The sequence below is a fragment of the Urocitellus parryii genome, chromosome 8 (genome assembly GCF_045843805.1).
Source record: "Urocitellus parryii isolate mUroPar1 chromosome 8, mUroPar1.hap1, whole genome shotgun sequence".
Taxonomy (NCBI): domain Eukaryota; kingdom Metazoa; phylum Chordata; class Mammalia; order Rodentia; family Sciuridae; genus Urocitellus; species Urocitellus parryii.
Window position 1 is genome coordinate 99,124,922 of NC_135538.1, and position 26,934 is coordinate 99,151,855.

Here is a 26,934-nt window from a genome sequence, read left to right on the forward strand (position 1 = left end):
AACAACGAAACTTTTTAAAACATTTTTATTATTTTATTTGAATACTGATATATTCTGTTAGAGTATACCTAGAATGGAATTCTTTTAAAGGAAAAATAACACTGGCAGCAATTAAATGCAATTAAAATGGAAAAAAAAAATAAAATTTCTGATACAGCACAAGTAACAAACATCTAAGTTAGTATTTTGTGAAGTCTACTTAGGAAATTCCTTTATTGGATAAGTTGTAGTTTAATTTAAACTTCCTTGAGTCATCAGTATTTATAACTGTCAAAAACAATATTACAAATATAAAAATAGCTACAGCAAGTGAAAGAGCGTATCGGGATTCATTAAACACCTTTAATGAAAACAGCGCTTAACAAATAGAAACAGTTTGAATTTTTGCTGTCTAAGAAAAAAAAAAAACTACCTTAAACTTTTATTCATCTTAGAGGAGACAGTATAACTTTTGCTTCTGACATAAAATAAGAGACTTGACATTCTATATTGAAATTTATCTTTTAAGTACAAAGAATACTCTGCCCATTACAGTAGAATGACAGGAATTTAGTTTTCGGTTCTTCTGGATGCTCACAGCAACAGTAAGACAAGTCTCAGGATCATCATGAGGCTGAATTAAAATAAGATAGAGGCAAAGGGAGGTCATTCTTACCTGGCATAAGATAGAAAGGATCACACGCTATATGCAGGCATGTTACTAAGCCTTGGCTTCCAGGACTCTCTCCCAGCTCCACTCCTTGGAACAGGGCGAACACATCATCTGTGTGTTCTAACTTCTCAGACAGGAAATAAAAATGTTCACTGAATGAATGAGAAAAATAAGAACTTGCTGTTCCAAAGCTTGGGATGAGGGTTCGTGAAAGAAAGGTCTAGGAAAAAACAAAAACCTTCAACAGCTAGTCAAGTAAAGCCACTTAGAAAAATAATCAAGGAGATGGCCATTAACTGGGTCTTGTCCTCTTGACAGCAAACCCTACTTCTGATTCTAACACAGAGCATCCTTTTTAGAGCAGGATTATAACTGAAAAGCAGTCCTTTGTAATCAAATTTTCCCCCTCCTTAGAAACATAACATCTAGCTACACTAGAAAATTCTATACAAAAGTGGAAAAAAATAACATAGAAGTTATTATTATGCTATTATTACCCACAGAAAAAACTCTATTAACAGTCTGAGGTGTTTCCTTCTTATCTTCTTTGTTTACATACAGACATTTTAAAACAATAGGTTCCGAATTATGCTCCGTGGATTTTGATTTTATTTTTATACTTTATTATGTCATCAAGATTTTCTAATGCTATTAAACAGGTTTTGAAAACATGATGTACAAATGCCTACTCAATATTCCATTACGTGGGCAAAATACTTATTGGAATATTTCCTTACTGGTGAATTTCTAGGCAGTTCCTAATTTTTCAGTTTAACATGTTTTCCATTAGAAATAAAGTCTCAATGAAGGCTCAATCTTTGTGTACATCTCACTTCTTTTAAATAAATTCCAAACAGTGAAAATACATGTCAAAGGGAACTGACTTACTGATGGATTTTAACACTTTTTTTTTTTTTTAAAGAGAGAGAGAGAGAGAATTTTTTTTTAATATTTATTTTTTAGTTCTCGGCGGACACAACATCTTTGTTGGTATGTGGTGCTGAGGATCGAACCCGGGCCGCACGCATGCCAGGCAAGCACGCTACCACTTGAGCCACATCCCCAGCCCCGGATTTTAACACTTAAAAGTCAGCTAGGAAGAATGAAAATATATATCATCTCTAAATTTTTATTTGGTAACATGGATAATCTCATGGACAAAATTACCAGATCAAATTGACAAAAATTGGAGACCCCCTACCTATCTTTTTAAAAAATACTAAAATTTATCTCCCTTCAAAAAACTCAAAATAATTACACGAGATTATTACTGTCTACCTCTCTAAAAGAGACGTAAATAAGAAATTTACAGCTTTAGGTGGATGAATCTTGTGGGGAAACAAGGCTGAATTTAGCTCTGAATTATGAAAAAGGTAACTGTGTACATGTGATCAGATAACAGTGACACTAATTGTTTCTGGGAAGAATGACTATGAACACATCAGTGCCAAACACTGACTGAATCCACTACGGTTTATAGTTTTTACAATCATGCTTATTATAATAGAAACTATTTTCACCTTTCAAATTAAAATTGACTTTTGAACAAAAATCAGCCCTTCAAAATGATGGCAGAGGAAAGTATAAATCTCAATAGTTCTTACCTTAAACCTGCAACCAGCCCAGCGGGCATTATTTTCTTAGAACGCTTAAATCTCACACCCATTATTGTGGCCAGGAAGAAAGCTGTAACTGAAAACCAAAATCAATCCATGAACCAGAGTATCAAACATGTTATCAGTGCTTGCCTGCAGAAAAATAAATAAATAAATAAATAAATAGGATATTGTTTCAAAGCTTTCCATATAATAACTATTATGTACAGGCACTGAGTTGCTATTTCTTGAAAAAATAAAGGGCTCTGTTAAAATGCTTTATTAATCAGTCTATTAAAATTTTTGAGTAAACAAACATATTAAGGTCCATTCCTGAAATATCTTCCAAAGATTCTTTTTCTACCTAAATTTCTCTTCACAGGACACTCCTCAAAGGCAAGAACTACACAAGGTTCCCACAGGGAGTCACTCAATAAATGCTGGTTAACTTAGTAAGGAAAATAATACAAGTGTTTCTTTTAAAAGATCTGATTATAAACTAATACTAGAAGGCAAACTGTTTTCTTGATAGCATTCTATTTTGGGAGATTAAATGGCTGGAGACTAAGTCACAACCTTATATTCAGAATCATCAGGTCAGGAGCTGAACCCACAGGAGAGAGTGATGTTTCTGTGTGAGACTTCAGGGTGTCACTATTACAACTTAAAAACAGTTTCAAAGCTGTTGACATAAAATTGAAATATGTATTCATATAAAATACATATTGATGCAAAATATGATTGATAACAAACATAGGAACTATTTGTTATAGTTTGGATGTGAGGTATCCCCCAAATGCTCAGAGGAGAAATGAATGAATTGTGAGTCTCTTAACCCAATCATAATTTAATTCCCTAATAGGGATTAACTGAGTGGTAACTGAAGGGGTAGGGCGTGGTCTCAGAAGGTGGAAATTGGGGTGTGATTTGGGGGGTTTATATTTGTATCTGGCAAGTGGAGTCTCTCTTTCTCTGTTTCATGATCATCATTCGAGCTGCCTCCCTCTGCCACACTCTTCTGTCATGATATCCTGCTTAACCTCGAGCCCCCAGAAATGGAACCGACCTTCTATGGACTAAAACCTCTGAAACTGTGAGCCCTCTAACAAACGTTTCCTCCCATACAATTTTACTGGTTTGGTCTTTTAGTCACAGCAGTGAAAAAGCTGACTAAAACCCTACTTAAGTATATATGAATAAAAGGCTCAACATATCTATACCCTGCTGAATAGGTTCAGCTCTGAAACAATCTTCATTATTAGAAATATCCCTACTCTTGTATTTAAAATAAGGGAAGAAAAACACACCTAATCTCTTTCTCTTCCCCAAATATAAACAAAATAAAATTTTGTTTTTATTTATATTTTCCTCCATATCTCACCATGGCATTTTGAATAAATCAAATAAAGACAATTTTCGTGGTGTAGTTGTCTAAACCTTTGCTGTATTTCTCTTTCAAGCTAGACAAAAGAAAGCCGAGTACTCTGAGGGCTTAAACATATAGGTTTCCATTTTTTTCTGTGGACACTCTCTCACTAAAGCCCACAAAGGAAGAAGCTAAGAAGGGGTCAGTCTTGCTTTCTCAAGGCAGGACATAATCTAAAAGCTGTTTGTGGATTAAATAAAATAGGTTGTCTCTTTTTAGATATTTTCACAGCAATATAACAACCATGTTTAATTTATACATAGGAGAATTAGCAGAAAATCTAGAAATGGTTCCTTGCTTTTTCTAATTTCATTTTTCTTATAACAAGTTTTAGAGAAATTTGAGTTGGAAGGCATTGTGGCAGTACCATTTTTTATCAGAAAGGAACAAGGGTTGTGTTCAGTCTCCACCCAAGTGCATGGCCACTTAACATTTGACAACATATTTTCTAGTCAACCTGGTACAGGGTATCAAGAAGGCCGCTCCAAGGTCTCATGGTCTGTAACTGGGGCGGGGGAGTGCCTTACTTACATAGTGATATTTTAACATCTCGTTTGTCCATGGAGACACGGTAAGCTCCATAGGCCGCCAAAAATCCAACAAAAAGACCAGCAATCAAAGATGGAACACCACCTGGGGAGAAAAGTATGGACTCACAAAGAGAATCTCAAAGTGAAAGGAATTCATTCATCACTTCAAGTGCAACACAGGCACCTTTGAACATATTCCTACTCGAGCATCGTGACAGAGCCAAATTAAGTACAGGTCTCTTCAGGGATGGTTTCTAAGAAACAACTGTTTGATGTTGAACCCCAAAACATAAGGCAGAGGAACTCTAAACACAGGGCAATGCAGGGGTCAGGTGTCACTGGGAGGAATAAAAAAAAAAGCTTGTATTGTTGTATTGTAGTAGTTGTGCTGACTTGATTGTATGATCTTGGGCAATCAGTTCACTTTTATGAACTCTTTCCTCCCGGCTTTTTCTCTTGGATCTACATTTTTACTATGAAATTGTGATGATGGAAAATGAGGCCCAAAGGTATTTTTAGCTCACAGAGGTAAAGACAGAAGGTCTGTGCAAGCCAAGCAATGGTTTTTTCCTGAATAATTAACAAATCATCAAGCCCTAAGGCGCCAGAGGAGACTATACCAAGAAAGTCGAAGATACAGGGCACTGACCCAACAAGCCAGTCCGCAGCCTATCCACCCAGCCCAGGACACCATGATAAACACTGAGCACTTCTGTGCACTAGACAGGGAGCTATATGCTGGTGACACTGTGATCAAGGGTGACACTGTGATCAAAGCACACACAATCCTTGCTTCACAGAACTTGTTTTCATTTAGAATCTACTGGATTAGAATCCATGAGGGTAAGACTGGTATTTCTATTTTTTTAAATATTCACAGGGAATTCAGATATGTAGCCAGGCATAAGAACCACTGCAGGAAATGCAAACATAAGCATATGTGCTTGCGCATGAGCGTGCACACGCATGTGCACACACACACACACACACACACACACAAATTCTTTACATCCCTAAAAAAGGCAAGCAAAAACATTTAAGCCTAGCACAGCGGTGCACACCTCTAATCCCAGCGACTTGGAAGGATGAGTGGTTAAGTGCCCCTGGGTTCAATCACTGGTAGCATAAAAAAAAAAATACTGTTTAGGTGTTCTTTTCTGTTATATAAGTTTTTAGATATGTCTTTGACAAGAAAAATTCTTTCTTCAGTAACAATCTGATCAGGGTTTTACACTGAGTCCTCTTTGAAGTAGATCATAAAATATCAGCCCTTAAGAAATTATTTGCAGGTATTACTTTGGTGGCATCATTGTTTGTCCTTCAAAAAATATCTACAATACACATACTCAGAGAAAAACAACAAACAAAAATGTAAGGTGAACTACAATCTGTAAGGAATCTTAGAAGGGAATCTATTCTAATCTGCCAGTTGCTCTGCTATGAGACAGAACTGTTCTGCCCGTTGCTTCTGAGATACCTCTAAGGAAGTTCCTAACTTCTAACTATGTACACCTGTTTTTTTCACTCAAATTCAAATTTACCCATGTCACAGATGTAATGCCCTTTGAAATACCGCTTTATTTTTAAAAACTCATTAAAAATAGAAGAAACAAACATGTGATACCATGACTACACATGCATCTACTTCGAACAAAGTAAAGTATAAAATCTTGACCTTTTACTTTTCTCCATAAAAACCCTTTAAGTAATCAACTAGGCTCTTCTCCCTCTTTTAGATACAGATGAAGAGGTGGCTTTGGGTATTTTACCTTGGTATTTAACAAATCTCTTCCTTTGCAACACATACCAATAAAGCTCAGTTTTTGACATAATTATGTAAAACACAAAAAGCCTTATTTAATAATAAGCAAGCTCTGAGGAAGGTTAAATCAATTAACTATGCAATTCATAATGGCAGGTGAAATTAAACTTTTATGCCGGAGAAGCCCCACGTTGGAATGCTCTGTCATGCTCAGTCCCATGTAAACCCCTTCCCTCCATGAATCTCTTCCATGACATGCTGGTCCTCACCTCCTTCTAAGATATCATTAACTTCTTGTCCTACTTACAGACCCTCAGATGATCCTAGCACATTCAGCAACTCCCCAGTAAGTTCCTTTGATGAAAATTTTATGTTTTGGCTTACCTCTCCGCTTATATCCTAAAATGCTTCCAAACGTCACAAGGGCTGCATAACCAAAACCAATCAGGTCCATTGGTGAGGCTGCAATTCTAAAGAAAGGAGGAAGGAACAAATGATACAAAATAAAGAGTCTGGGGGAACAAATAAATAGTAAAATGAAAGGCACCCCACAGAATCATAAAAATTAATTTCTATAGTCCCCTAAAGGAAGGGTGAAGGCCACTCCCAACACCACTGTCCTGCTATCCTCATTCTCAGGCATGGCGGGTGGGGGGGCGGGGGAGCACCTCAGGTTAACTCTCCTCTTTCTGTCTTCAAGCTGCACCCTCAGCTATTTAGGTCCTTCTACTTCTCAAATAAGGTTTCTGCTCTGCCAGCTGGGTCTCCTCGCTGGATGGAAACACTACAATCTACACTTCCTACTTCCATTTCTATAACATCCTCCCTCTCCTCCACCTACAGGACCCCAACCAGCTTCTGCACCTTCTCCTCACCTCTGCCCTTAACTCACCCAGATCCCCTTAATCACTCTAGCTTCTTCTTCCTCTAAATGACTTCTGAAACTCCATCGTATAATTCTTTCATATTTTGCAGACATTCATCCTTCCATGCTCCCCATACTGTAGAACAGAAAAGGAAGACACCCATGCATATAGCTCATGGGTGTCTGCTTGGAGACTGAGCCAGAGTTTCACTTTAAACATATGCTCTGTCACTAGACAGTTCTGGGGAGGCAGAGACATCCACACCAGAGTGATGACAAATCAGTAAAAAATATAAATGAAAGTGAAGGGCTGGCACAAAGTTAACTGCATGACAGTAACATCTTATCCTGCATCACAGCAACGATCAAAGCATATCTCGGGGTGAGAAGGTGAGAAGATCCCTGTGGACACTGCCCTATTTTTTTTTTTTTTGGTAGTGGGAATTGAACCCCAAGGGTGCTTAACCACTAAGTCCCATCCCCAGCTCCTTTTTTATTTTTTGAGAAAGGGTCTCCCTAATTTGCTTAGGGCCTCACTAAGTTGCTGAGGCTGGCCTCAAACTTGTGATCCTCCTGCCTCAGTCTCCCAAGTCTCTGGGAATACAGGTATGCACACTGGTGCCCAGCTTCTACATTCTTTAAGATGTAGTAGAAAGTGCACTGGCCACAGGATAAAGATGTGGTTCTGGTCACTTGCTGGCAGTCAGTCCTAAAACCATGCTCTTTCCTTCTTCCAAGTCCTCCCAGTGAGAGAAATAAATGAGAGGAGCTCTGAAGTTCTTCTGCTTTTTGAATTCTAAGAATCCCGGTGGCGCTTTTATATCTCAATTTTCTTATATCTACATTTCTCCCACAGGGAAAATAGTTACCTTTGTAAACAGGAGAATGATATATGGGATTTCTTATATATTTTTTTCAATTTTCTCACTGCTCATCATTTAAGTTAACCAGTCTTTTATTCCCTATACTGACAATAAACTAACTCAGAAGAATGGAAAAGAAGTGTTGCACTTCTTAGAAGATGATACACAATCAATTAATGAATATATAAAAAAATATTCTTAATTTCTAGCAATTAGAGAAATGCAAATCAAAACTACTCTAAGATTCCATCTCACTCCAGTCAGAATGGCAGCTATTATGAAGACAAACAACAATAAGTGTTGGTGAGGATGTGGGGAAAAGGCACACTCATACATTGCTGGTGGGACTGCAGCCAATATGGAAAGTAGTATGGAGATTCCTTGGAAAACTGGGAATGGAACCACCATTTAATCCAGACATCCTTCTCCTCGGACTATATCCAAAGAACTTAAATACAGCATACTACAGGGACACAGCCACATCAATGTTTATAGCAGCACAATTCATAATAGCTAAACTATGGAACCAACCTTGATGCCCTTTAATAGATGAATGGATAAAAAAATGTGGCATATATACACAATAGAATATTACTCAGCAATAAAAGAGAATAAAATCATGGCACTTGCAGGTAAATGGATGGAGTTAAAGAAGATAATGCTAAGTGAAGTTAGCCAATCCCAAAAAAACAAATGCCAAATGTTTTCTTTGATATAAGGTGGCTGATTCATAATGGGATAGGGAGAGGGAGCATGGGAGGAATAGAGGAACTCTAGATAGGGCAGAGGGGTGGGAGGGGAAGGGAGAGGGCAGGGGATTAACAAGGATGTTGGAATGTGATTATTATCCAAAGAACATGTATGAAGACACGAATTGGTGTGAACATACTTTGTTACAACCAGAGATAAGAAAAATTGTGCTCTATATGTGTAATAAGAATTGTAATGTGTTCTGCTATCATACATAAATAACAAAAAGAAAAACAAAAAAAGAAAAAGAAAAGAATTGTTGCACTTATCTCAAAGAGCCAATCAAAATTACTATGAGGGAGGGTCTGCCAGAGGGACACAGGAGCAAATGATGGCACTAAAAAGCCCTCAACACCTACAAAAAGACCCTCATCTGTGCCCAGGAGGTGGTGCAGTAGGATGTGACAGGTAGGAAGGCCCTGGGTTCAAAACCCTTTGTTGACTGAATGATGGTTAAACTAGTAATAATAATACTGAGATTAACAATGTTTGTGAGCGATTACCATGTAATTGCACCATTCTGAGGTCTCAGATGTATCATCTCATGTAATCACCACCACAAACCTATGGTTGAATGTTACATTATTATCCCCATTTTCCAGATGAGGAAACTAAGTGAGGCACAGAAAAGGCAAACAATCCCAGAAGGTCACAGAGCAGAGCCAAGATTTCACATTCAAGTAAGTCTCACTTCTTCTAAACACTATGCAACACCTCTGAGAACTAAGTTAGCTGGCTGAGCATGCAAACAAAGCTGATGTGCTTCAGAATTTTCGATTATGGATCAATCTCCTGCTTGGCCTCCTATCTTAAAGACATGGTCTTGGTCCTTCAGGACCCACAGAATAGCACAGCAAGAGGAGGGAGATGCTAAGTGATCCTTAAGGGGCAGGCATCTGACACGGGGAGAAGGATGCCTACAGGTTGCTGGTACCCTGGGGAGATCAGGATGAAGCTGAAGAAAGAGGGATCCAGGCAGAAGAAGGAAAATGTGTGAAAGTTTCCTGATGTAAAAAAGCATGACAAAGATCTCAAAATAAAAGGAAGTGCATAGGGGCCGTGAAAAGAGAGGGCCTGGTGAGAAACAGGACCCTCAAGTAAGCCCTGCAGAGGGAATTTGGCTTCTGTCCTAAGGATAGTGAGATGAATGAAGTGAGCCTCACAACCAGATTTAAACACCAGCAACAGCATCCTGGCTGCGATAGTGAAAGATGAATTAAAGTGAGGCTGGGAGATAGTTGCAGTAAACTAAGCAAGAACTTAGTTGACGATGGTAACCTGGCCTAAAGAAATGACAAAAAGGTAGAGGGAGACAGATGAACTTAAGACAGGTGAAGGAGGTAGAATCAAGAGACCAGGGTATGGGGAGGGAGAGGCAGGGATGAGTCAGGATGACTCAGCCTCTAGGTCTCTGGCTTAAACCATCAGGAGAAGTAGGGGTGGAGGGCCTTAATGATTCCCTGAGACACAGAATGCTGGAGCGGCTGGGAGGAGGGACGTAGCCAAGAATAATGTGACCTGTTTTTATATTCTGTCTGAGTCAGGAAAATACCTTTAGTTCAGATCTGAAGCTTATGAGAGATCATTCATCATCAGGTAGTAATTGGAGGATTTACTTTTCTCCTAAAGCCAAGCAAGCAATGAAAGGCTCCATCCCCCAGGAGTTCCTATGACTCTCTCTTGGGGACACATTCCCTTTTACCTGGTGTAGAATTCCTTAGGTTGGGATCCTTTCTCCTCTTTCCATTCCCTCTCTCCCTAGCCCACACACCCTCTGCAGGCTCAGGGAGCCAGTATTCTCTTCTCACCTTGAGGACAAACCCAGATTCACTTCTTTGTTCTGACAGCACCAAGCACACTGCCCTGCACAAGGTAGGTACTAAGTAAAGAATGAATTAATGGGACATAAACAGCTTCCACCTGAGGATAACCTGTAGTTCATCTGTTCCCTACCCCCACCTCTAGCTATATTGCCAAGAATCAAACTGAGTGAACTGTTATTCTAAAGAGGCAAAATAAATATTCCTAATCCTACGAAATGTTGTTGTTACAGAGAAAATCTGTACAAACAATAAGCACCCCTCTTGCTCCTCTGCCACGGCAGGGCCACGTGGCCAGGCCAGAAGCACACATTAAAGCCAGAGGCTGTGTTAACCTGAAAAAGATGAGGTGTGGGCAGGGCAGCCCATCACACCCTCACATGCTCCTGTCCTAAAGTAGATCCTCAAGACTTATAAAAAGCCAGAAAGCATGTTGGGTGCAATGCAGCAAAATGGTTTACTGCACTGCGAACAGAACCAGGTGACAAGGCCATGCCTTGCTCCCAGCGCCAAGTCCTCCAAAATTTGGAAAACTAAGAGATCTTCTGTAAATTAATACACAAAGCATTTTCGCATGCTAAGAATATAACAGTTACCTATCCTTGTGCTCCTTGGACTTGACATTTTCGAGTGAAATCTGGGTGGTGCTGGGAAGGTTAAAATCCTATCAAGCGATTTTGCAATAGTCCATGAATTCATCCCACCACCTTAACCAACAGCTCAGCTCCAGAAGGGTAGAAGGCAGTATGGGTGGAAGATTTAGGGCCGCAGGAAGGCAGTAATTCAGAAAATTCCCAGAAGGAGTTAAAAAAAAAAAAAAAAAAGTCGCTGAGAGGGCAGACTCCACCCTTTGCACAATCCTCCCAAAGTCCCTCCCTACCCCATCCCAGGTCCTCTGCATCCTTGTTTGCTGTAGGGATTGGAAAGGTCGAGGAGCGCTCAGCAAAGGCCCTTTTATTTCTGTGCCTTTACAAGAAAATCCAGGGCAGGTAAATCTCGACTGTCGGATGCACAGTAGAGCTGCAGCCTGAACCCTCCCCGTGAGATAAGGAGGGGACCGGACGCTGGCAAGAGCCATACCTGGAGTCCGGAAGCGGTCTCCACACCAGCACCTTTCTACCCGCGAACTGCCTTCACGCGGAGCCCAGCAGCTCCTTCCGGGCACCGCCTTCCCTGCTGTGCGCACGCGCTGCGTCCCGCCCTCTCTCGACTGAACCCGGTGCAGCCCAGCCCCAGGCGCCCGGTCCCGCCTATTTGGTACTCTTTGGTGCTTCATCCCAGGCCAGGAATCTCCGGCTGAAGCAGGCTGTCTCCTGCGGGACTGGCAGGCACTCGCAGGGAGCTTGTCTGGGTGCAGGAAAGATCCCAGAAGGTGAGACAGAGTAACAGAGAAGGTCATTCATCATTCATCATTCGAGGGACGTTTGTGGGACCTTTAGCAAACCCAAGGGTTTTACGCACTAGCAAGCAGATTGCCCCCATTTTCAGTGGAAGAAGCTAAAGTTCAAGAGGCGAAGTGATTAAGATGTCTAAAGTCAGAACCCAAATTTGATTTCATTACATCATCTATGGGGTCATAAAATGTGTTTGGGAGATCAAGATTCTGGTTTAACACTTCAGGCCCGAAATGGCTGGGTTTAAATATCTAGGAGGACTAGTAAGAATCCCAGAGCTGGAAAGCACTTTAAAACTTTTCTAGTCCAGAATAATCCGTTCCCAGGAATAAACCTTAAATTCATTTGAAATTGTGCTTCCCAATGAACACTCATATCTCACTCCAATTCAGCCTTCTCGGCTGGATGTAGTAACTCCAACCCTCTTATCAGCAGTCCTTAAGGGATTTGAAGAAGCTTTTCCTTTAGGAGCCCAAGCAGCTCTAGGATTCTGTTGGGCTGGACTAACAGCAAAATTTCAGGAAGGAAAGAAAGAAGGGAAGCTAATATACATATTAAATCTTGTGAAATTTATTGAATCTATTCCTTGCACGTGAAAGTATTTCAGGGAAGTAATGCGACAGTATTTAACTCAAGAGAAGTCTGTTGGTCCTAGGGAGTTAATAGGATCCCTGGAGATTCGTGGGAGAGTTGATGGCAAGACACTGGAGTGTGGAGGAAGTGGTATTCTCAAGTTTGACTTTGAGTTCTCCCAGTTGTCCTTTCCATTGCCTTCTATGCCCATCCTTATCTCAGCCATCTCCCCCACTCCTCAGACTCCCTTTCTCTTTCAACACTTTCTCTTTTCAGAATAAAAATAAAATCCTCCCCAGGCCCCTTGGCCCTCTCCTATAATCCCAGCTACTCAGGAGGCTGAGGCAGGAAGATCACAGGTGGGAACCCAGCCTGGCAATTTAGCAAGACCCTGTCTCAAAATTTTTAAAAAAAGGTTAGGGGTGTAGCTAGGTGATATATCATCCCTGGGTTAAACCCCAGTACCCCAAAAATAAATACATAATTGCTTTTTAAAAATAAGTAAAGCCCTCTTGGAATGCCTCATTATTCCAACAATGTGATCTAGATAAGTGCATCACTTAAAATGGATACACTGTAGAAAGTATGATTGGTGGTGAGATGTGACAAAATCAGCTCTACACAGTAAAGGGCCAATACATCTGTTATCAAAATTTCCCATTGTTCACCCACAGGATTTTTTAATTGCAACCCTTCTGAATCAGAAAATGTAACTTTACTCAGTTTTTTAGAGCAATCACAGAGCAATACAATTATGCATGTCTGTTTGTGTGATATGCCCAAGCTAATTCAGCAGCTGTTAATTTTAAACATTGATGTCTTTCTGGAAAACAAGTATTTTTTTTATTGGTTGTTCACAACATTACACAGCTCTTGACATATCATATTTCATACATTAGATTCAAGTGGGTTATGAACTCCAAATTTTTACCCCAAATGTAGATTGCAGAATCACGTCGGTTACACATCCACAATTTTACATGATGCCATATTAGTAACTGTTGTATTCTGCTACCTTTCCTATCCTCTACTATCCCCCCTCCCCTCCCCTCCCATCTTCTCTCTCTACCCCATCTACTGTAATTCATTACTCTCATTGTTTATTTTCCCATTCCCCTCACAACCTCTTATATGTAATTTTGTATAGCAATGAGGGTCTCCCTTCATTTCCATGCAATTTCCTTTTTCTCTCCCTTTCCCTCCCATCTCATGTCTCTGTTTAATGTTAATCTTTTCTTCCTGCTCTTCCTCCCTGCTCTATTCTTAGTTGCTCTCATTATATCAAAGAAGACATTTGGCATTTGTTTTTTAGGGATTGGCTAGCTTCACTAAGCATAATCTGCTCTAGTACCATCCATTTCCCTGCAAATTTCATGATTTGAAAACAAGTATTTTTAATTGGCTTAGAAATATTTGCCTTTCTCATTCTTGACTTGTGAGATTCAATCTCCTTCTTCCCCCATTCTGTTTCCAAATTATTTTCTGCATAACATGCAGCATGCTCTGTTTTGGTTAATTAACTCCCTAATACAGTGAAATGTTTCTTTCCATCTATTATTAAAATGTCACAGATTTTTAGCCTTCTATTTCTGTGATGGGGGTCCTACTTGTGTTGGTTATTATAATTTTTTTTCATTTTCATTATCTGATCTCTTAGAAAGCATGGTCAAATGTTCAATAATGATTTCTTAAAAATCAGAACACAGCAGTTCATCCACAAGCAAAGTGAAAGATGGACTCTCAATTTTAATGGTTACAATATGTTCAATCACATTACTCTGAGTAATTCAATAATGGGTAGAAAACCATTATGAACTGCAAACCACAGTTGTCCTTCTGAGAAAGGAGAAACTGATTTTAATTCTCATTGGCATCTCTAACATTAACACCAGCAGACTCTCATTCCAATTCTCATTGGCATTTCTTAGGAGCATTGCCCAGGAGTTACTACCTTCACTTTGAGTCACAAGATTCTACCATAGGTACATAAAATATTTCATCCCTTCCAAAGACACCATACTCTACCCAAGTCTGTCCTCCCAATATTCTCTAAGCCTGAAATCCAGTTTACCCAACACACATAAATCTGTACTCACTCCCTTGGAGTTTGTTAACTGTGAGCCTTCTTCCTGCCATGAAAGTCCCATTCTAAGGCTTGTTTCCTCCAGGAGTAAAGCAGCAGAGATTAAAACAGTTGCCTGGATCTGGGCTGCTAGGGTTGGCATTCTGGTTGTTCCACCCCATACTCTCTGTGTGATCTCTTCTACTTACTTACACTCCTCTCTGAATCTGTTTCTTCCTCTGTAAACAGCACTTCAATGTCTATCTCATAGCATCCTTGGATGTTTTTCTAATCCTCATATGTGAAGCATTTAGCACATTCCCCCAAAATAGAGACATAAATAGGTACTAAATATCTACTATCTCCTTCCTGGGCCACTCCAATCCATATACCTCTCACTCCCTCATTTAATCTGTACAGGAACAAGTGCTTGAACTCTGCACCCACCCCTCCATGTACTTGGCCACATGTAGCTCAGTCCAACTAAACATGATCCAGAAATGTTCCCTTAGAATCATATCCCATATACAGGGGCCCTTGTTGGAGTACCCAATTTACCTTCTCCACCCTGGCTTCATCTTTAGCCCCAGCCCTCTTGATTTCTAGTGTTGGGATCCATTTTTACAATAGTCAACAATCTCTCCAAATTTGGCAAAATAGTCTTTGGGGGTACTTTCTGCTTGTATCCCAATTTAGCTCATCAGTGAATAATTTTCTGAAATGGTAGTGTAATAGTCATGGGAACAAGTTTTACAAGGAAGCAGTGAGCTTAGAAATTAGATGGAGTTTATGAAGAGGGAAGGATTATAAGCAGAGCCACTATCCAAAACAAGGTCTACACCAAGTGATACATTCTACATCAAAGATGTTCACAGATCTGCACTATCGTCTTCCTGAGATCTCAATTCCTTGACAGAAACAAAGCTGAACAAGACCTCAGCATCCCCAGGCTTTGGCGAGGGAAAGCAACGTTACCCTGCCTTGGCATCATCCCTGGGCACTGCTCACAATGGAAAATTAATTTGTCTAAAATTCATCTTATAAAAGGCTCACCTCGCCGCCACATTTCTTTCCCTTTCTTCCTTGGCGCCCAGACATCGCATTCAAAGAACTCTACCTTCCCAGGGCCGAGACCTCATTCTGACAATGACTTGGTACCCAGGAGGAAGGAAAGAAGGGAGGACGGAGGGAAGGCTGGGGAAAGGAATGGGGGCCTTTCAGGACCCAGACCCGGGCCCAGGTGGGCCCGGAGCGAGCAAACCCGCCCCTCTAGTCGCGCATCTTCTTTCCTGGGTGACTCCAGGACGGCGCCAAAGTCCACCAACAACTGTCACAACTCCACAGCACCTGCCCGGTGTCCTCCGGGCTCCTGCCGCCTTCCGCCAGGTTGGCCGTTCTGGTCCGTGTCCAGGGTGTCCTGCTCCTGGCCGGGGACCGCCTTCGGGGGTGGCTTGATGTGGCTGCTTGCTGTCGCTGGTTGGCTCCACCTGCTGCTTGCTTTCATCTGCCTGTGACATAGTGGGTGGCCGGGGCGGCTCTTCTCGCGGCACTGTACGCTGTGGAGCGGATTCCTCACCACGCTGGCCCGGGCCAGCTCGGTTCTAAGACCCAATTCGGGGGCCGGGCTCACGTCACCCAAAGCGCATTCTCACTGGTTAATTCTGCCTGACAATCAGCCGTGCACCAGGGTTTCATTGGCTGCAACAACGTGCTCTCCATGTGGATTTGTCCTCCGGTTACTTAATACACAGCCCAGCCTGGACCCTGCGGAGGATCCCCGAGATGGGCAGGACGACCCCCTGTCCATGCCCAAGGTCTAGAGACCCCGTACTCTCTCGGCCACGCACTGGAGTCCGGGCCTTGCCAAAGTGAAAAATAGCAAAAGAGCCACAAATCAAGGAAATCAAATGTAAGTGAGAAAAGAATAATTAAGCAAAAAAAACAATTTTTACAAAGGCAAAATAAAAATCTAAAAGTCAAGGGGTGAGTCAAGAAAAGATAAACATGATTCTAACTTCAAATTTAGCACATTTATAGAGCTTTCTATTCGGCTTTGGCAAATAAACATTGAGTAAGTGAAGCTTCTGTCGTTCGCTTGCCTTTCCTGTGAAAAGGCAGCAGGGGGCACTAGATACTAGGGCTGCATTCGGGTAGGCGTGGCGCTTTACCCCTTCAAGAATTATTATCATGTATCAAATAGTTTGCTCTTAGTAAATGCCGGAAACAGGGCGATGGCCTATGTGGAAGAATGTGCAAAAACCATACACTATCTCTGGACTACACTCTGAGGACTAAGGAGTACAATTTTCTGAAATACTGTGTCAGGAAGAAAAAAAAAGCCAATCACAGGAGAGAGAAGGATATTTTTTGAGGTAAGCTCTGAAGGAGATGCAGGGCAGTGGATAGTGACCACCAGAACACTGGCTGACTCCCTGTTCTAGACTAGTCATCTGGATCCAGGATGAACTTTTGCCAAGGACTGTGCATGCTAAAATGGGACTGAGGAGTTTCCTGGGACACTGAGCTTTCCTATAAGCAATGATAAGGACAACATCTCCTAACAGTAATATCTACTGTGTACCAGGCACCATTCTAAGCATTTGACCTATGTCCAACTTCATAAGCTTTATCCTCTGAGGTAGCCACTACCATCCTCCCCATATTACAGAGGAGAAAATTGAGGTAACTTGTCAGGCCCAGGATTAAGAAAAGTGTGTGTAGAGGTCATGTGGTCATTCTGGGTCCTTCTGGCCTGGGTTTGAACTATGGCTTAATTGCATAGATTTATCATTACGGGAGAGCACATAGCATTATGACTGTCTCACAAGAGATACACAATAGCATTTGCCATTATTCTTTAAGGACTTGTGCCTGTTCTCCAGGAGCTTAATAGCTTGTGGAAGAGGTCGACAAGACTCATAAAGCATTAGAGAGACCTACTGACTGGATGAACAGGATGCATAACAGATGCATAGAATCTTTCTGAAGAGGGACCACATATGAAATCGAATGGTCAGATCTGATGTACAGGTTGCTCAATGTGGCACTTTGCTTAAAATTCTGCATGACTACCTCTTGGTCACTGTTAGAAGGCCGCCTCTGATCCCAAATGACTGAGCTAATCATTATGTTCTTTGTTTTTATTACATGTGTGCATTTAACTAAAAATATTGTTATTAAAATTCAGTTAGGGAATGGTGTGATATCTGGGGAGGTTTTTTGTTTTGTTTCTAGTTAAAGAAAGCATTTTGTTGATGTATTAACTTTTGGAGGAAGCACTTATTAATTCATAGATATTTTTCTATTAGACATCAAGTCTGGAGAAGGACTTGGAAATAAGCAGAGTGCCAACTCAAAAGACTAACTAACTCTAGAGGGAAAGGGATGGGACGTGATATTATTTTAATTGAAACCTGAAGTTTGAGAGGCAGCCAATGGGCAGGGAGCCAGGGGAAGCACATTTGGGGCAACAGGAATGGCTTGAGCCAAGGCCCACAGTGGGGAAAGGGCCCGTGACATGTGAAAACAAAATGAGGTACTTGGGGCTGGAAAATCGTGAATTAAAGGCAGAGTGAATTGGTTCAGCAAGAAGCTGTGTTCACAAAGAACCACCGCTAAGTATGGTTTCCTGCCTCTGAGTCGTCTATTTAAATCATCTGGACTTTGTAGCCTCCAGATGTTGCTGAGTGGAAACTTTACATCATGGGGTGAAAGGTAATCTTTGTGTGCAGCCTGTTTTTCATTGGTTGTCATAACTAAATTTAACGCTATGTGTCTGTGTATATGTAAGTTCAGAAGAGCCTCAGTCTTAAATGAAATGACTCTTTACTCTTCTGTTTTGCTTAACAATAAAAACAATTTTGCTCTTCTGTATGACAGATGAAAGTTACTGCATTAACTAGCATAGATGAACAACACTTGATCTTACTTAAAAGATAGTTCAATCTTTCCTATTCTGTTAGTGCCCAGAGTTGCTACTGTACTTGTGATTCTTGGGGTGTAAAATCCAATAGAAAATGGGCGTGGTGAGGGAGAAGACTTGATGTACAGGGTTAATCCAGATGTCTTCCTCAGGACTCTTTGAGCAAAGGAACCTTAAGGCAATAAGAACAGAAAAACAATTATCATCTGATAAGACTACCACTTCTCATTACAATAGTGTTACTCTACTAATGCATTTAACAATGTTTTTAATTTAAAAGAAAAATCCCAAGACAAGGTTTAAGCCAAATATAGAGCATGATAATACTTGAAAACATCCAATTAGGGAACATTCTAAAAATCCTTTCAATGATACAATAGGATTCACTGTAAAGGTCAAATTGGGTACAAGTTTTAATGAGTTTAATTTTTCTCTTCTTTATGTTTACAGCTTGGCCTAAGAGGCTGCTTGTTTTAACAAGTATAAGTAGGATCTCTAAGAAATTTCTTGGAAGGAAGGAGAGTAAATCTTCAACACCGCCAGGTGTGAATGGAATGTTACTTTTAAAACAGAGCAACATTCCTGTGATACATTGGGCAGACTCAGGAACACCTAACAGTCGAATAACTCAGCTCGACTAGACTTTTAAATAAAGAGTATTAAATCTGAGTATGGTGGCATAGGTCAGTAATACCAGCGTCTTGGGGGAGGCTGAGGCAGGAGGCCAGCCTTAGCAATTAACAAGGCCCTAAGCAACTTGGTGAGACCCTGTCTCAAAAAATAAAATAAAAAGGGCTGGGGATATGGTTTCGGTGGTTAAGCACCCATGAGTTCAATCCAATCCCCAAGACCAAAAACAAAAAAGTATTAGGATGGAGACAAATAGGGAGAAATTGCAGTATTTATGAAATGACTTTTAAAAACATTTTTGGTAAATTATTCCAGTAATGAAATGGTTAATAATGTTGGCTTTTAGGCTACTTTTCATCTAGTGAAGCTTTTTAAGGTTAGGAGCCTACCAGATGAATAAAAAGTACCCAAGGCCTCTCCCTCATATTGACTGTGCTTATAACCAGAATACATGATAGAGTGCTTCTTTGTTGTACCCTTTTACAAAAATCTGTTTATAGATAGAACTTTGGGGAAACTTCTCTCCACCCTCCTTTTTAAAGATCTCCTTAGAGGTTTTTGAGATGCCTAATTCATTGGTTACCAAATTTGCTCACAACTGGCTTCCGGTCGGAAAGATACTGATGCCTGGCTCCCACCCATAGACATGGTAATTTAATCAGCATGGGCTGCAACACAGGCATGAGGAGTGATTTTTAAAATAGTCTTTTTTATATTGAGATAATTGTAGATTCACATGTAGTTGTAGGAAATCACAGAGATTCTCTGTACTCTTTATCCAGTTTCCCCCAATGGTAACATCTTCTAAAACTATAATACAATATCACAGACAGGGTATTGACACTGATACATTCATGAATCAAAACATTTCCTGTGGGCCTTTTATAACCACACCCACTTCCCCACCTACTCTATCCTCCTCCTTCACCTCTAGCAACCACTAAATCTGTTCTTCATTTCTATAATTGTACATTTAAGAATCAGATATGAATGTGATACTCTCACCCGCTTCTCACGCAGGCTATGGGAATGGGGTTCCCGTCGGTGGAATGGGTTGGCTGCGAAATCAAAGCTAAGGAAAATAGAACAACGAAAAAACCACAGGACCCAGGAAATATTTTCAGAAAGCGGGGACAGGATGGGCTAGCCAATCACACAGATCCAGCTTCTATACTAAAAAGGCCAAATGGAACCCGCACTTGCTTTATTTGTATCGGGGACATCAAAGGCCTTCCATAGAATGTTCTTCACCAAAAAAGGTTCTAGGTAGGTTGTCCAGTTCCCAGTGGGTTATGCCCATCTCTGGAGCTACTATGAGAGATCTTCCTAATAGAGAGGAGATAAAGGACATGTGCCTTGGGCCATCTATTGTGTGGGAGATAGTTCCCAAGGTTAAGCCTAAAATCTCCCTGGCTGCCCTACTGAGAGAAGACCCTCAAGTACTTCACAGGTGGCTTCCGGCATGATATAGCATGTGACCTTTGAAGATTAGCTTTTCACTCAGTACAATTCCCTGGACATTCATCCAGCTGGTTGCCTGTATCAATACTTACTCCTTTTTGTTGCTACTTTTCCATAGTATTAATGTGTCACAGTTCATTTAACCATCTGGATTGTTTCAAGGTTTGGCTATTAGGAATAAACTTTCTATAAATACTCAAGTACATATTTTTGTGTGTGCACATACATTTTCTTTTCTCTAGAATAAATGCCATGGAGTAGAATTATTGGGTTGCATGGGAGCGTATTTCATTATTTTGTTTGTTTTTTGTTTTGTTTTAGAAACTGACAAACTATGTTCCAGAGTGGATATACTGTTTTCCATCCCTACCAGCAACATGAGTGACTCAGTTTCTCTACATCCTTACCAGCGTTTGATATTGTCACTCTTTTATACTTTGGTTCTTCTGATAGGTATATAGTGATATCACATCATGCTTTTAATATGCATTTTTTTAGTGGCTAATGATGTTGAACATATTTTCAAGGGCTTATTTCATCTTTTTCCCATTTTCTAACTGGATTATTTGTTTTCTTACCATTGAGTTCTGAGAGTTCTTTATATATGCTAGATACTAGTCTTTTAGAACATTTGTGATGAGCAAATATTTTATTTGCAACTTTTATTTGCATGCTCTCAGAGAGTCTTACAGAAAAAAAGTTTTACATTTTGACATATTCAGTTTATTAATTTTTCCTTTTATGAATTGTGATTAATTATCCAGCATTACAGATAATTGAACAGCAGTTACATCCAACACAGAACCTCTTGTTACAAATAATTTTCATGTTAAAACTTTTCAGCCTAATGAGGATGCTATTTATGTTTTCTTGTTTCATTGTATTAACTTTTGAAAATATTTGTAGTTTCAGACATTCCCCCAAGGACATATAGATAGTCTTGAAGCTTCCAAAAGTTGAATTTTGAGACTCCTATTGCTCTTGTTCTTGACATTGCAGACAAGATCCTCTTTTAAAAAAGTGCTTTCTACTTGTGGAAAAATGGCACTGACAGATATAAGGAGAATTTCTGGACTCTCACACATAGGTCACATAACCTCCTTAAATAAATAGTTCATTAAGTAAAGAAATAAAAGAACTCTTGCCATGCTGGGAAAATAAGAAGCTCAGGTTTCCCAAATGAAATGAAGTTACTATCCATTCACTTAAATGGAATTGCTCTTACTCATTTGGAAAACAAAAATGAAATAGAAAGATTGTAAACACATTCTATGGGGACTAGAACTTATAGGCAGTGCAGTATCCGTATTTAGAATGTAGAGGTGAGGAGAACTCTTGTATAGAAAGAGCAACAAATTTCTAATTACAGGAGCTTTTCAATCAGAACCTAAAACACCACATAGCTGTTGTAAAAGTGAGTCTGGCACCAGAAAGTAAGGTAAACTAGAGGAGCTTTGAGAGCCTACTGAATCCTGAGCATCTAAGACATCGTGATCATTTTTCAAGGCAAGATGCAGAAGTCCCTGGAGAAGAACCTAGGCAGGACAAATCAAGTTTGGGCAAAGAACCAGAAAGGAATCAGATAAGTGGAAGAGGGCTTTCTTTACATTAAGTTGGACTTATGGAGCCAGAAATGACTTTGGTGGGAGGCTCTTTGTCTCTTGATAAAGAGGTGGAGAAACTGTTAGGTAGGCTGGATGAGGATGCATTAATAAACTATGAAACAAGAAAAGTTTATTTACACACCTGGGAAAACTTCTTCATAGATGTTCCTAGTCAGGAACTCTCCTTTAAGGGATGATTCAATGATCAGGTTCCTTCCCTTTTCTCTCATGGCCCTAAAACACACGGTCATTGTGAAAGGAAAGAGACTTCAGGAAAGACACCCTGATACTTCAGATGTCCAAATCTGAAGTATGACATGCATCACTTTCCCTCACAGTCATGGGCAGAATGGATCATGCAGTCAACCAATTACAAAGGAGGCTGGGAAACAGGTAAGATCACACAAATATTGGTATGTACCAATAATTCCTGCCACAAGAAACCAAGGTCCAAATGGGTGCCATAACTTTACTGTGGCTATGGTATTAGTGTTGACAGAACTATGATCAGATTCTGGATAGGATGCTCTGAAGGATTAAATGTGATATACGGTGGTGTTTGAAAGCTTCCATGACCAGGTCCTTGGCATTCTACCCTTCTTCTCTGCCACTCCCTGCTTGACAGCAAGTATCCCAACTAAACAGAACTAGCCTTATATTTTTGATCATATTATCCCTTACTTAGATGTGTGAATACCTTCTACTTCTCCAAGTCCTCTTTGTCTACCATTTTTTCAGACCTAACTAAAGTATCTTTTCTTCCTGGAAGCCAATCTCAATTGCCTGATCTCTATTTCCTAAGTTAGGTTAAGTATCCATCTATGCTCCCTCATTGGCCTATCCATATCGCTATCATCATGGGTACCAAACATTATGTCTTTACCCATTTATGATTCTATTTCCCACACTAGATTGAGCACTTCTTATAAGCAAAGGGCATCATATGAACTTTTGAATTTTTAAACTTAGATATCATGAGTGAATTTTTAACGTGCAGTTTATGAGTTTGTAAATATCAAAGTTGACATTTTCTTGGTTCTTCATAGGCTGAATAATTTCAGACTATGTACTGGATATTTTGAATATCATCTTAAGAAACTCTGGGTCTTATTTAAATCCTAAAAAAAAATGTCAATTTTTTTTTCTTTAGCTATCAACCTAGGTGGTTTTAAACATCAAGTTTTCTGACTAGTCTTCTGTGGGTAGTGGTTTTCCTGTCAGTTCTATTTTGAAAGCTTTTGCAGTACTTCTCAGATCTAGCTGATCTATATGCCACCTAGTGGCCTACTTGGGCAGTTGGACAATGGTTTCACCTCTAGTTCTGTTCCTCAAAATCTATGATATAGTCTTCATGCACAAATTGGGAATAAGGTGCAAAGATCCCTCTGGTACTTTCTGGTTCTTTGAAGTTTCCCATTTTGATTTTCATCTGCCTAACATTTCCCAATTGAGCCCACATTCAGGGTTGTTGTAGACACTTGTAGAAACGAGATGGACCCGCTACTCTAAATTTGTTTTGGATATTGAGATTTGTGATACCAACATGCAACAAGAGGGTATAAAAAGGTCCACGTGATGAATGAAGTTCTCTGGGGAAATCAAAGATGATATCCTGAGCTGATCTGAAAATGGTTGCAAAAAGCTAAGAAGAAAACTGGGTGGGCTTTTAGGCTATCTGGGGTAGAGTTCCTATGTGTGGGCTAGAGTTTTCATGGTTTGAACTTCCCACCAGGACCAGGCTGGAGGGGAAGGGAATTTGGTAGGGCTTGAAGTTGTCAGCAGACATCAAAAATATAATCAGACTCCTTTTCACAGGGGGCCAAGTGGTACTAGGACAAGCAGAATAAAATAGACACTATTATTGGTGTATGTATCTATGTGACTGTATGACCAATGTGATTCTGCAACCTGTACACTCAGAAAAATGAGAAATTATACCCCATTTGATTCAAATGTATGACATGTCAAGATCATTGTACTGTCATGTGTAATAATTAAAACAAATAAAAAATAAAAATTAATTAATTAATTAAATTTAATTTAAAAAACCAGGAATTTGTGCTACCCATTGGGACCACAATTCTTCCAAGCAGAAAGGAAAGTTTCCTCTCCCTCAGAGTTTTAGGTCAAGGGGCCTTAGTCTGGACTGTGAGGAAGTAGAGAAAAGAAAAAGAAGAAAAAAGAAAAATGGGGGATTTAGGACACGTTTTCCCTCCCTACTCCTCTGTCAGTGCCTACTTCTAGGTTTTGGGGCTTCCTTGGGTTCAGGCCAAGGGATACCAGATGGAGGAAAAGTAGTAAACTTACCATCAGCTTAGTGATCCATCAGATTCTGTTCTTTTCCCAATCCACATGCTACTATTTACTTTTCTTGGTATTGAATACCTGTTCCATGTAGTCTGTCCAGGTTTTATGGCTTCACCAAGTGGTGAAAAAAACCAAGCTTTCTCATTCTGTCTTGTTCATCCGACATGGAACCAGAGCCTGATTTAATCTTATACATTCTGTGTCTACCAGTGTTACTAACACATAGAAGGGACTTAATAAATGTTCACTAGATGAACAAAATGAAAAGATTAATGGATGAGTGGACAAATAAGTCTTGTGATTTATTTACAGATAACACAAAAATACTCATGTTTCCAGAGAACAAATTTCCTATAAACATGCTATGGTCAATTTTCTTCCATTCTCTTTCTGAGAGAGTGAGGGATATTGTACAGGGAGTTTCTAGTCTAAGTTAACAATTTTAAAAAAAATAATTTTTCTTGTTGAATCTTTAAGTGAGCCTTTCAAAATACCAATGTTGCTATGTCTCTAGAAAGAGTTTAGATTGCCCAGGTTTGAATAAACTTTCTTAAACTCTGTTCCTCCTTCTCTATTCCAAGATTAAAGTAAAATGAAACAAAATTGGCAAGGCTTTTTGACAGCAGCACTCCCTTTAGTTGCACATGTTAAAACAGGGTGAACTGCATGTTAAAAAAAGACTCTGCAGAGTTCTGTTGTTCATTCATCTCCTTCTCAATGGTTTGCATGTAAATTATTGGATCCATTTACAGTCAGAATGCTAGAAACCCCCATGTATTTGAACAGCTCTTTTATTCCTGCCTCTTTCATGCTAAGGTCCTCTGACCTGTGACTGCAACAGAAATTAGCTGATGAGACCAACAAGAAAGAGACTCCAGCTCATCTTTTCCATTCTTAAATTTGGCTTTGACGGGGACCATTGGAGTCAATGGAACCTCTGTATGTAGATGAGATTGCCCAGTGAGGCAGGAAGGGACTGGTGAATCATAATCTAAAACATCCCAAAGGGACTCTTCTTACCTTTTGATTTTGTATCATTGTGAGGAATATTGAAAAATGATGCCGATAAGGACAAAATTCCCATCAAATGCTAAATGAGATCCCTGACAAACAGGAAACATGAGCTTCTGAGAACCAGGATCCAATTCTCTTTGCATAGAGACCACATCAATGGAGAAGGGCACAGAGCCAAGAAGGGTGTTCATGCTTCTAAATGTGTGGGGGATTTGACCCCTTCTGAAGAAGCTTTTTTCACTCTGATTCTATAAGAACAAATTAGTTATCTGCCCTGGGTCATCAGCACCATTTCTTTCTGTATCTGATTTTTCTACTCTCTTTTCATTCTCTCGGGATGCTTCAGTTTGAATAGTGTGTTCTGTCTGGGTTTATCACAGGTATGAGTGCAATCATAACATGAACTCTCTCTTGTGACATATTTAGCATCACACAGTAAAGCTAAAACCTTGCATAAGTCAAACCCACTTCCAAGGAGCTCCAGAGGACTATTCATGCACTTTGGATGCAGTGAGTTTGTTTTATCTGGGATTATTATCATTTACTGCAACCTGGAACTTATATGGCTTCACAAGACATTTTATTGATAAGGAATTAGTTTGATCACAAAATCACACCCTGGCCCCAAAGTACATAACCATTCATCCTCAGGTGGGCTGCTATTTCATCTGAAGTAACTTCTTAAGGAGGGCTCCTGAGGCTTTGGACCTCTAAAGACATCTTTCCCTTTGGGAACTTCTGGCCTCTGCTTTTTTTGATGGCTCACTGGAATGTCTGTTCTTTCATTTCTGTCTGGATTCAGCAAATGGGGGAAGAGAATAAAGCTATCTATGACTTATTCTTTTATTATTATTATTAATGATTGTTATTATTATTATTATTATTATTACTACCTTTATTCCTTCTCTTAAATACAGAGTAAGGGAGATTAGAATTATATATGCATCTTTACTATGAGCATCGTGAGTTGTCTTTTCCCCCCTTGAAAAATTACACAAGTAATGCACATTTGTTGTAGGAAAATTAGAAAATATAGAGAAAAAATAATGAAATACCCCCCCCAAAAAATTTTCCCCAATAAAACTCAGGCTTTACTCTTCAATGTTTCTGAGTCTCAGTGCCTACTAACTTTCCTCAGGTGTCCTTCCTCTGCATCTTGACCTTCTCTCTAGCAATCAGCATTTTTTAACTTAAACCATTTAGCTAAGTTTTTTAAGAAAATTTTTCTTCCAAATAAAGTACAAAAGGAACATACATGCATAATAGAACAAAAAATTGCAAAGAGCTATTTAAACAACTTTCATAAGGAAGCCATTGCCTGGTTACATCTTTGCCGCTTCCTTGACAGGCTTCCTCTGATCAGCCTCAGTTCTTTTGTTTCTTCAACCCTTGCTCATTCAGCTTTTGTGGTTGACTTGCGGGGCTCTGTCGATGGAGGATTTACACACAAGCACACGCACACACACACACACACACACACACACACACACACACATGCATATGCACCATATGGTTGAGTTCACCTGGTTTGGGTCGGTATCTATTCATGAAGGCATCCCTGCTCCTACTGGCTTTTTCTTTGACTGCCCAGGTCATTGCTAAGTCATCCCTGACCCAACGTTCTCCCAGTTCCATCTCTCTCCCAGCTCAGTTCTTTACATCTCTGAGGTACAAAGGATGGATCTTCTGTTCCCACACAATGCT

The 26,934-nt window shown here is 39.9% G+C and overlaps 1 protein-coding gene across 1 annotated transcript; it reads right to left on the reverse strand.

The window, feature by feature from the left end:
• Positions 1–87: 87 nt before the first annotated feature.
• Positions 88–11,432, reverse strand: Tmem14a (transmembrane protein 14A). The gene is made up of 5 exons (XM_026400888.2): positions 11,344–11,432; positions 6,350–6,435; positions 4,205–4,306; positions 2,257–2,344; positions 88–613 (listed from the first exon to the last, which is right to left on the reverse strand). The coding sequence occupies exons 2-5, from the start codon at positions 6,417–6,419 to the stop codon at positions 574–576; spliced, it is 300 nt and encodes a 99-aa protein (XP_026256673.1). The 5' UTR covers positions 6,420–6,435; positions 11,344–11,432; the 3' UTR covers positions 88–573.
• Between the last annotated feature and the right edge of the window lie 15,502 nt (positions 11,433–26,934).

Bases quoted from the DNA above. Each gene is read 5' to 3' on its own strand.
- Tmem14a (XM_026400888.2), bottom strand. From the start codon at position 6,419: ATGGACCTGATTGGTTTTGGTTATGCAGCCCTTGTGACGTTTGGAAGC. The intron at 4,307-6,349 runs GTAAGCCAAAAC...TTTTCTCCCCAG, and splicing joins TTTAGGATATAAGCGGAGAG to GTGGTGTTCCATCTTTGATT. The intron at 2,345-4,204 runs GTAAGTAAGGCA...TTTGGTTTTCAG, and splicing joins AGATGTTAAAATATCACTAT to TTACAGCTTTCTTCCTGGCC.